Below are 11,540 nucleotides of genomic sequence, written 5' to 3' on the forward strand. Positions count from 1 at the left end.
GCAAGACAGTTATTAAGGGAGTTTTGCCCCATTTTATAACCTTTCTTGCCAGAGTTGTTAAGCCAATCACTGCAATTGTTAACTTTGTAACATGGTTAAGTAAACCTGGTTTCCCCATTGATTTTACTGGATCAGAAGGTTGCAAAAGATGGTCACCTAACCCTGGGACATTACTATCCTCATAAATACATGCCAATTGCCAAGCATCCAAATTTTGATCATGTGATCATGGCAATACTGCAACAGACTGTGTAACAGTTTCTTTCCACAAGCCATCAGACTCCTCAACACTCTAAGTTCTTAGATTTAGAGCTATATGTAGTTCTGTGTTCTGCTCTTTTTCTTTTTATCTATGTTGTCTGATGTAGCACCTTGGTCCTGGGGCAACGTTTCATTTCACTGTGTACTGTACTGTATATTGTTGAAATGACAATAAAACCTACTTGACTTGATGGTAATCAGTTTGAAAAATGGTCATGTCACTTTTTCAGTGCCATTATAATTTTGAACGATCACTAAACAAATGGTTGTAAGTCATGAACTGTACACACAAACACATGCTAAAAGGAAAAAAAGGGAAGGGTTGGAATTTTAATAAAGGCTGTGTTTGCAGATCTGTTGTTAACTGAATCATGGTTTGTTGAACAGAATCAACCATCTTCGTGCTACCCACTAATAGGCTGGATGTCCATATTTAATGCTAATATTTTGTATCAATGCAACCAAAAATTTCCTTGCTCCTGAGAAACTACAAGTAAAAGTTTAAACAATCAGCACACCAGCACTTGTAGAAACAAATGATCATCTCCAAGTAAGCAAAATATCCAAAGACAAAGTATAAACACCTCATCTTTTTGTGACATTCAGGCAGGACCATTTGATGCCTCTTGGAAATTTATAGTAAAGTCCTGAGTGAAGTTAGACAGTCCTCTATGAAATGTTGCAATCATATTTCCTCCTTCCAAAGAGGTAGCTGCACAGAAATGTTGGACATTCTGTATCGCATGTTTTTAATGCTGATTGAGGAATTCTGGGAGTTGAAGTCCAGACATCTACAGATTCCTGAGGTTGATAAACATTGCCCTTAATCAAATAAAAAGGCAGTAAGTGCCTGGTCATCCCTTATTGCAAAAAGAATGTCTCAGAAGAATGTCTCAGATGCATGAGTTCCATAGTTGCAAGTTGGAAAAGAAGTAAATTTAAAGCAGATCTAAGAAGGTAATTTTTTTTATTCCTTAGTCATATAATCATATCAAAAACTTTAAAATCAATAGTGAAAGTAGTACTCATAATCATCATTTTTGCAGTGAAAACCTATCTTAGTCTATCCTCTTTGAAATAGCCTTTGATGTAAATATTTGTCTTGCTAGTGATATAGAGGTTCATGAAGTATAGTTTCACCTGGGTGTCTCAATATTTGTTTAGTTTTTAAATAAGGATATAAGTAAATAGCCCTTTTTGTAGAACATAATTTGCAATTATACAGGTTATGTGGGATGTCTTCAACACCACAGATGTACAATCTTTCTTCAAATGGAACTCCACAGAACCTCCCATTATCTCAACGTGGAATCTAGTTGTTTAAAATGTGCTGTAGACAAGATGTTGAGGCATGTAAGTTGTTCAATATTATTTTTCTACTTGGAAGGCTGATTTGTGCTGAGTCAGCTACTTCAAGGACTTCATCTTGGACAGCCATATTCGAAGTCTATTTGAATCTTTTCTTGGCCATTTAAGTACAAATAGATATATTAAATGTTCTTCAAAATACAACTTGGGTAAGAAGGTTGAAAGTAAATTTAGTGTAGTCTTCTCCAACCTGGTATTATACAGATTAGGTCTGAAACACAACATGCAGGATTCCCAACTAGCCTACCTAAATATTACTGCATATTGCTATGTAGAGAATAGTACTGCCATATCAATTGATCTACTTACTTAAAACTTAACATTTTTCTCATTTCATCCCCAAACATAATTCACATTTTGGCTTTCAAATAATGTGTTCAAATGACACAATAATGCAATCATGACCTTACTCAGTTCAACTCATATTCTTGGATTGCATGACACACTGAATCAAACTAACCACATCAGCTAGGTGTGGCTTACACAACACACAAGGCTAAATTGTGCCTTGCTGTGCTCACATGACACAGCAACATTTCCATTTTTCAAATTAGTACAGCTGCCTATTTCACAGAATAAGTTATTCTGGACAATGTACAACAATGCTAAATAGATAATACCCAAAACAATCATTACAAAACATTTTTAAAAATTGTAAAAAAAATAAATTAAAAAAGGAATAGTGGAGGGTGTTAATAAAGGAGCTATTTCATCAGTCTCCTGGGCTGCCCAGTCTGATGGCACAGTCAGGTCTTGAGAGACTTTCAGAAAGTCAGAACTGATGGAGACGGTTTCACTTGGTGGGGGGGATGTATATCAGAGCATAAGTGCTACAGCAGAAAAAGTCTTCTAAACCTAACATACTGGAACCAAATCCGGGAGAGGAAGTCCCTCAAATAAATTGGCTCCATGCCACGTAGGACTTTACAAGTCAAAACTATCACCTTGAATTGGAACTGGAAATGATTGGTAACTGTTGTGGCCCAGCAGGAGCCGTTGGAGCTGCCGATGGACTCTGATAGCAAGGGACCCTATGAGTCGGCTCTGGAAGATGTGGAGGACCCTGGGCAGGATTCAGACTCCGAGCAGGGACCAAAGAGGGTGGTTGGCCATCAGGAGGCACCTGAGGCATGGAGCAGTGGGGAAGATCAAAGGGAGTTTGTCCCTGACGCCAGGCAAAGAAGGGCGGAGAAACGAAGACAGCAGTTACGGAGACAGATTCATAAGAGATAATCAAGCCCAGGTGGTTGTGGCTTGGCTCCTCCCAAGAGAGTATATAAGAAGAGACTTTGGGAGGAGACCTTTTGCAGGACACAACCATTCAAACAAGCTGGAGAAGCTCTTGTTTGTTTTGTATCTCTTGTCTGTGGGAGTCTGGGTTGCTGCCAACGTCTTGCTTGTGAGTTGTGTGTGGGCTATGAATAAAGCGTGGCTAACAATAAGCTTGTGTCGGCGTTACTCACCGGACCGAGGGCGGGCCAGAACAGGTAACTAATGTATTTTGTAGAGCAGGAATGTAATGTTAATTCTACTAGAAACACACATAACTGCCTGGGTACTGCACTTTGCACAGCTGAAGTCTAAGCTTTAAGGGTAACCCCAAGTGGAGTACATTACATTACAGAAGACTACATTAAAAATACATTACAATATTCATATCAGGAAGTGACTAGGGCACGAGTGACAGTAAGTAGGGATGACTAAGGATTACAAATGCAGAATAAATATATGAAGACAATGCCTGAGAATGTGTTTAGGTATATTTTTGTAAGAAACTGGAGTATTCAAGGCATTTTCTGAATTTAACTCTAAAATGATATAGTGCAATTAATTCTATTTTTATTCCATTATTTGAAGTATTAATATAAAAACAGCAATTTTAAGCAATGGAACTTTGTCAAACATGCACATAATAAATTGAATTGTATCACTATCATTTTTTTCCATGAGGATATTGATAGAAATGTAATATATCTGCCTTTTCCAAATACTAGTATGCAAATGATAGGAAAGCTTCATAAACTCCTCCTCAAATCAGTTTCCATTTCTCATGGGCATTAATTTTCTTGGCAACAATATAGATGGTTCGCCGTTGCCTTTTTTTCAGTATGTTATTAAGTGTTCAATCTAGTGATACCCTACACTGTTCTTTCATGCAACTATTAACCAACTATGATCCCGTTTAGAGGTTTTCTTAGGACCATGCAAAGAGGAGCAGGTGCTGCCACCTACTGTGACATTAGTTTTTGTATCATCATGTAGTTGTTAAAAGTATAAGCAGCACACCAGAAAAAAAATACCATTTGAAAGGGGATTAAAAAAATGTAGTACCCCCACTAAAACAGCTTTTAATGACATACAAAAGCCACTTTGATCTAGTGGTTAAGGCACCAGGTTAGAAACCAGGAAACTGCAAATGCCTATATTCTCAGTCATCCAGGTCATGGTTGCCCCAAAGGTGCTTTTTCAAGAGGCAACTGGACTTTCTGGTTTTTCTTTGAAGACGTTTGCTTCTCATACAGTCAGAGCTGACTGTATGCTTCTTCAAAGAAACATCTGCAAAATAAACCCAGAAAAACCAGCTGCCTCTTGAAAAAAAGCACCTTTGGAAACTGCGAGTTCTAGTCCCACTTTAGGCATGAGAGCCACCGGAGTTGAAAGGGACCATATAGATCATCTAGTCCAACCCCCTCAAGCAAGAGATCCTACACCATTTCTGACCAATGGCAGTCCAATCTCTTCTTGAAAGTCTCAAGTGATTTCAGGCAGGTCAATCTCAGCGTTACAGTTATAGCAAAATGAGAGGGAGAAAAGGAGTGCCTTAAGGACGTTAGATGCCTTGAGTTATTTATAACAATAAAGACGGGATGATTAAAAAAAATTAAAAGTGTGAGGAAACCAGTCTACAAGACCTCTGCGTGTTAGAAAAAGCTTCAGTTACACTGAATTTGTTTTCCCCATTGCTATCAAAGAAATGCTTGTCAAAACCATGCCGCTTTCAATTAACGATGCCAGCTTCACCCAAAGTCGGGGGTCCCCAAACTTGGCCACTTTAAGATTTGTGGACTTCAACTCCCAGAATTCTCCAGCCAGCTGGCTGAAGAATTCTGGGAGTTGAAGTCCACAAGTCTCAAAGTGGTCAAGTTTGAAGACCTCTGCCCAAAGCCACCCAATCCTTGAACCCGGAATGCCCTCTCGGCGCCGGCCACCCCCGCTTTTCTAAGACGTCATTTCGGAAACGGCGATCCTTCCGGCTCTGGCTCCGCCCCTTCCTTTTTTGGATCCCACCTCCCGGTTTCAGCCAGAAGAGCGTAAGAGCTTCGAATGACTTGGAGGGAGGGGGCGCAAATGGGTAACCCGGTAACCCGGAGAAAACGGTGTCTTCCTCCCTCTGTGGGGCTGGGAACCAAGCGGGAACGGCGGATTCGTGGGAATTGTACTGGGAGGCAGATAATTCCCAGTATTATCTCCCGCCCGGCACCTCTTTTAAGATTACCGGTAGTGAAGTGTTTTAACGTTGATGTCAGAATGGCTAATTTATTTTTATATCCCACTTTTATTTTCATAAATAACTCAAAGCGGTAAAATGCCTAATGCTCCCATTAGGGTTTTCTTTTCTCTTTCAAAAAGCACCTTTGGGACAACCATGACCTGGATGACTGAGAATCTATAGACTTTTATGCCTAATGCTCCTTGCTCCTGCACACGTTCTAGAAACCAGTGTTTTTCAAACTTCAGCAACTTCAGGGTGGGTGGTCTTCAACTCCCAGAATTCCCCAGAGGGGGTGTCTTACACACATTTGCCTTGTGCACCAATGACACATCTTCCTGGGCCAGCAGTTCGCCTGCTTGTGTTGAATCAGGCCTTAGTCATCTGTTTGGATTACTGTAACATATTGTGCATGGGGCTGCCCTTGAAGTGCACTCAAAAGCTGCAGCTGGTCCACAATGCAGTGGTACAGACAGTTTTTGGTATTCCTTGTAATCCTGCTCCACAAGTTGTTCTGGCTTCCAGTAGGTTTTTTGGGTGCAATTCAAAGTGCTGGTCATTATTTATAATGACCCATAGGGCCAGATTATTTGTGGGATACCTCTCTCCCATTGTTTCTGCCCATCTCACTATCTGTAGTAGAGAGCGTAGGTTCCCAGTCCCTTCTATTACATAATGTATTTATGAACCCTGGCTCCACCTGCCCTGTGGAATAGCATTCTCTGGAGATTCAGATTACTTCAGCCTTGTTAGCCTTTTGAAGCATTGAAGACCTGGTTGTTCCCCCATGTATTTGAATCAAGAAATACAATACTGTTGTTACGGTTGAATGGAGGGTTTTCTTAGGCGTCAAGGAATTGTCTAGCAGGGTTGTTAAGCTGCTGATGGTCAATTGTGTGAGATGGATAGCTGTTTAAACATATAAATAATCACTCCTAATCCTGAGAAGAAAGTTGAAATATTAGGAAAAAATATATTTTAGCAGAAGGTTTTCCAGCTGTGTTGGCTTCAACAATGCATGAAAGTTCTTTACTAAAATTATACTTACATTTGTTTTGCAGGATAGCTGAATGATAGCAATCAAGTCATGTCTGCTGTTCATGCAAGATGGATCATAGGGAAAGTAATTGGAACCAAAATGCACCAGACAGCTAAAGTGAGAGTAACAAGGCTGGTACTGGACCCTTACTTAATAAAGGTAAAGATTTCTTCAGTGCCAGGAGAGTAAGCTTGAAGAATCATTTCTCACCATTGCCTAATTTATGGAGTTACTGAGAAAATCATTATTATGAGATCTAGTGAGAAAAGATAATATAAAAATACAATGCTAGGATTATATAAGATGCTGTGTGGCTTAAAAAGTGGCCTTCAACCACTTGATCCCAGGTCCTAATCTTAATGCTAACATGCAGTTAATTCAAGGTAATTTTATCTGGTCTGACAGTATTTTTGTAAAGTTTCTATCTACGTATGTTGTTTTAAAATTAAAAAGCAAAAAAACCCTGAGTTTTTAAGTTGTTTTTAAAACAAAAACTGATTCTCAGATCTCTAGATACCCAGCAAAAAACAAATATATTGAATTGGCTACGGGTAACAGTAAAGAACATTAATTCTGTACATATTAAATTTATATATCATTGAATTGTAGCCCTGAAAATGAGTTCAATTAGTTGTGTCTGTCTGATGTATGTATGTATGTATGTATGTATGTATGTATGTATGTATGTATATGTATATAATATATACATTATATATATATATAAATCTGCTGTTAGCATCTTTTACAACACTAAAGAGGATCTGTTAAAAGAGTCTCCTTTTTCTCATGAGATAAAGAGACAAAGGTGACACTGCAGTAGCACTGGTTGGGAATGTCAATTGTAGGCTTTGGATTAAGATTGTATTATACCTTTTTAAAACTTTTCCTATTGTACTTGCCCAGACAAATACTGTTAAATAATCAGATATTGGTGGGTAAACATCATTGAGGGGATCTTCTTTATTTCAGTCTCTTCTCTCTCATGTTTGGGTACAATCTGATTGTGACAAGAATATCACATTTTGTCTCCAGAAGTTGTGGATGCTCCATCACTGGAGGTTTTGAAGAAGAGATTGGACAACCATTTATTTGAAATGGTATAGGGTTCCCTGCTTGAGCTAGAATCTTGACTAGAAGGTTCTGTTATTCTGTTTTTCTCTGTTTCAGTTACTACCAGTATTGTTTATCAATATTAATGCCAGTGAATAAAATACCTATTTAGGAGAGAAATTAGGAGTAATTGTTGCAATCTAGAAAGTTCACTGGATAGCACCAGTAAGTTCTCTTTCAGGCTAAATTACATACATATAATTGTTACATGGGTAAAGTAAATGGAGGCATACTATGTATCTGCACTAATTCTTAGAAACTTTTATGTTTTTTTTTATTTGCAGTCTTTAAACTCAAAGCCCTCACATTTGTAAAAGTATTTTATATGGTATTTCCCATGACCGCTACCAAGCACAAAAGCCAGCTGAGTGACCTTGAGCTAGCCACTCCCTCACAGCCCAAATCAGGCTCTGCAACAAGCTAGTTGAAAAACGATACCCCTTGCCATATTGTGTGCCAATAAACTTACTATAAGAACTAGGCCAGCATAGTACAAAACAAGTAGACCCTAGAACTAAGCAGGACAAAGAACAATATAATTTTCTATGGCATTTCTTCCAATTCAAATTTCGGGTGTTCTTAAATATCAGAATCCTTATGCCCAGTAAAGATTGTAAACCCATAATTTTAATCTTTCCCAAAATAATGCAACTACCAACCATTGATCTTCACACTCTTTTCCCTCTTCTACAGTTCTACAAGAAGCGAAAAACATACTTTGCTCATGATCCTCAGCAACAATGCATCGAGGGAGACATTGTCCTTCTGAAAGCTTTGCCTGAACGAAAAAGCAAGAATGTGAAACATGAGCTTGCTGAGATTGTGTACAAGGTTGGGAAAGTAATTGATCCCATTACAGGGAAACCGTGTGCAGGCCATAAGTTCCTGGAAGGTGTCTCAGACACAGAAAATCTGACTGACAGAGATACTAGCTTTCTTAGTGAGAAACTCCAAGAACTAACAGTTTCTTCTCCAGATAAATGAAAAGTTGGAAAATTATTTGGGACTTCTCTGCCTGTCTCAAGGAAAAAGTTTTATTGATCTATGTAGGAAGCATGATTAATAATAAACTGAAGCTAGTGTGTACATGCAATGTCACCATTTGTTTTTAAAATATTATATGTTCACTCCTGCCTAAAGGAGCATAAAAGCAATGTACAAACTGAATATTTTAAATAGTTCCAATTGTTGGAAGAAACGTCCATCTGGGTTCAGTTCCAAGTGGGGAAAAAGACACTGGAAACATGGAGGCTGTTTGGAAAGATGGTTTAGTGGCAGACAGGATCACATGCCTCAGAGCAGCGGTTCTCAACCTGTGGGTCGTGACCCCTTTTGGGGTCGAACAACCTTTTCACAGAGGTCGCCGAGGAGCCTCCCGCGGAGAGGCTGGCAAAAAACTGGCCCCAAAGGGAAGGAGCGGCTTGGGTTCCCCGTGCGGCAGAAGGAGAGGTGTGGAGGGGGAGTAGGAGCCGGGGTGGAGGTGAGGAGGGGGACAAGAGAGACGCGCGCAGCACAGAGGATGCTGGGAAAGTAGCTGGCTCAGAGTAATGGAGGTTGATGGGCAGAGCTACAGAAGCCAAGAGGTACCATTTCTGAGGTGTAAAACAAGGCGGAGAAAGTAAAATAATAGAACGTGGGAACCGCGTACATTGAGATTCCCTATTAAGACCATGCTAAGCATGGGTAACAGTCTTAATAGGCTTTGGTCCCTCCTGCGGCTCTCTGCTAACCCAATCGTGCAATCTGCTCTCTGCTCTAAGAAGGCACGAGCCTCTCGCCTGCTTTTGCGATTCCGCGTCCTTTGCAGGCAACTCAGTGTCAGGAAGGGCTCCAGCCCTTTTCTCGCGCTCATCTCTTGTGCACACGCAAGCAAAATACTTTCCTGGACCAGGATCAAGGCGGAGGGGATGAATCTCCTCCCACTGTCGCCACTGTGCAATAAGGTGAGAAACTGGGTACGCAGCGCAGGAAACTCCTCAGCGCCAGACTCAGGTCAGCGCAAGCCATGGTCCCCTTCGCATTGGCTCAGGAAGGAGGAGAATGGGGAGCAGCAGCAGGAGTGGGTTGGGTGCAGGGAGGGAAGAGCTCCAGTTCTCCTGCGCTGCACAGGGCTCTCCTTGTGCAGGGTATTTTGCTTGCACATGCAAGAAAGAGATGAAAGAGAAAAGGGGAGAAAGAGAGAGAGAGAAATGAAAGAGAGAAGGAGAGAATGGAAGGGAGGGAAAATAGAGGGAAACAAGTTAGAGGGAGAAGGGGGAGAGGGAGAAAGAAACAAAAGAGAGCTAAAGGGAGAGAATGAGAGAGGGAAAAGAGAAACAAATTGGGGGGAAAGAAAGGAAGAGAAAAGAAAGAAACTAACTTTCTCAGACCTATGACGAAAGCAATGGCAAGCTAAATCTCTTGCCAAGAAAATGCAGTTTGCCAGAAGGCACAAATTGGAAGCAAGTCTGATTTTTTTAAAAGAAAATAACAAGAGATGGCAAAAAATGCATCTGAAAATAACATAATTTTGGATAACGTATTATATTATCAAACTCAAAAGAAATCAAAGTACATATCCTATTGCTGTTAGTACAATCTTGCCAGCTTCTATCATCTTAGAGTTCACAATGAAAAGATTATAGAGAAGCAATTTCCTACAATTAATAACTTTATTTTGGATTTGCTATCATATTCAATGAGAAAGAAAGAAAAAGAAAGAGGGAAGGGGAAGGAAAGGAAGGAAGGAAGAAGAGAAAGGGAGAGGAAAAATAGAGAAAAACAGAAATGAGAGGGAGGGGGAGAGAAGAGAGACCCTATTCTCACAGAAAACACTGAGCCATGTAACCTGGCAGGCATGTCTGGGGGTGGGGAGGTGTCATGTAACTGGGTGGGAGGAGTGATGTTGAGTTGGCCACACCCACCCAGGTTTTGTGGCTCCCGGTGTTACATAGTAGCAATGAAAATAATTTTATGGTTGGGGGTCACCACAACATGAGGAACTATTAAAGGGTTGCGGCATTAGGAACGTTGAAAACCACTGCCTTGGAGCTCCTGGGTGAAAAAGGAAGAGATGAAAGTCCCTGGGTTTTATGCCCTCTCTGGGCTTTAAGCTTCCTAGGGCACAGGAAGAGTATTCTGATTGGTTGCTGTCAGAGGTCATAGCTAGTTTTGTAGGTTGTCTGCTAAATTTGGTTGAAACTTGGGTGATTCAATGAAGGGCAATGAAATGGGGTAGATCTTTGTTATATAGAATAGACTGACCCAGGCCTAATGGCCCATTAACAAAGGTGGGGGCTGAGTTTCTGCATTTTGAATTTCTACTTCTCTTTTTAGGGGAAATATTCTGCCCTTTTAATATTTCCTAAAATATTTCATTTTTCTAGGAGAAGGGTGGGTGCTAGTAAAGCACTAGAATTCAGTTACAACCGATAAAATAAACAAGCAAATCAAAGCCAAAGAAGCAAACAAAATGATGAGGAAATACTGTATCTTATTGGAAATAGTAACTTGTTTACTCTGATGTTTCTCTGAACTGAAACTTACTTGCTTCCTGTAAATATGGGGCATTCAACTTCGGAGAAGCCTATTCAATTTAGTTGTTTGGCTTTGTATGAGTGTTAGAAGAAATGTCCTTCTGGGTTCGGCTCCAAGTGGGGGAAAAGACACTGGAGACATGGAGGCTGCTTGGAAAGATGGTTTAATGGTGGACAGGACCACATGGCTTGAGCTCCTGAACAGAAAAGGTGATCACATGCTTCAAGGTTGTGTGAAGAAGCAGAGAAGGGAAGGCAAGGAAGGAAGAGAAGCTGAGTCCCTGGTTTTATGCCCTCTCTGGCCTTTGATCTTGAGCTTGTATTCTGATTGGTTGTCAGACTCCCATGGGCCCATGCAGGGGCAACTCTCTAGGCTGTGTTTTGAATCCAGGTTTGGTTGAGTTCTCAGATGCCATGTGGCGAGTTGGGTAAAAGGGCCAATATTATCATGCCTTAATCCCATCACTCTGGAGCTGAAGGGGAAAACCTTTTATTATGTAAGTGGACTAGCTCAGGCTTTAATGGCTCATTGACAAAGGGGGATGGGCAGGAAGCTGCAGGAAGCTATTCTGTGTTTTAAAACATGTTTCTTCCTTTTCAATATTTCCTAGGATATTTCATTTTTCTGGGAGAGAGCTGGGTGATAATTTCCTACATGAGTACTGTTGTTTTAAGGGTTTACTAGTTTTTTAACCATTTATAGATAATGTGAGGATCGCTTGGTTAAAAAAAAAGTTTGGATAGCAATTTCCATTAT

General features: G+C 40.4%; 1 protein-coding gene across 1 annotated transcript; it reads left to right on the top strand.

Annotated features, from left to right (window-relative positions):
• The first annotated feature begins 4,869 nt into the window (after window positions 1–4,869).
• Window positions 4,870–8,354, top strand: MRPS17 (mitochondrial ribosomal protein S17). The gene is made up of 3 exons (XM_032214833.1): window positions 4,870–4,940; window positions 6,181–6,317; window positions 7,962–8,354. Exons 2-3 carry the CDS (start codon window positions 6,207–6,209, stop codon window positions 8,250–8,252), a joined length of 402 nt encoding a protein of 133 aa, XP_032070724.1. The 5' UTR covers window positions 4,870–4,940; window positions 6,181–6,206; the 3' UTR covers window positions 8,253–8,354.
• Window positions 8,355–11,540: the final 3,186 nt, after the last annotated feature.

Source organism: Thamnophis elegans, chromosome 4 (assembly GCF_009769535.1).
Source record: "Thamnophis elegans isolate rThaEle1 chromosome 4, rThaEle1.pri, whole genome shotgun sequence".
In the NCBI taxonomy this organism is placed as follows: Eukaryota; Metazoa; Chordata; class Lepidosauria; order Squamata; family Colubridae; genus Thamnophis; species Thamnophis elegans.

Excerpts from the sequence above, each read along its gene's own strand:
- MRPS17 (XM_032214833.1), top strand. The coding sequence starts at position 6,207 with ATGTCTGCTGTTCATGCAAGATGGATCATAGGGAAAGTAATTGGAACC. Across the intron at positions 6,318-7,961 it reads TGGACCCTTACTTAATAAAG|TTCTACAAGAAGCGAAAAAC; the intron begins GTAAAGATTTCT and ends CCTCTTCTACAG.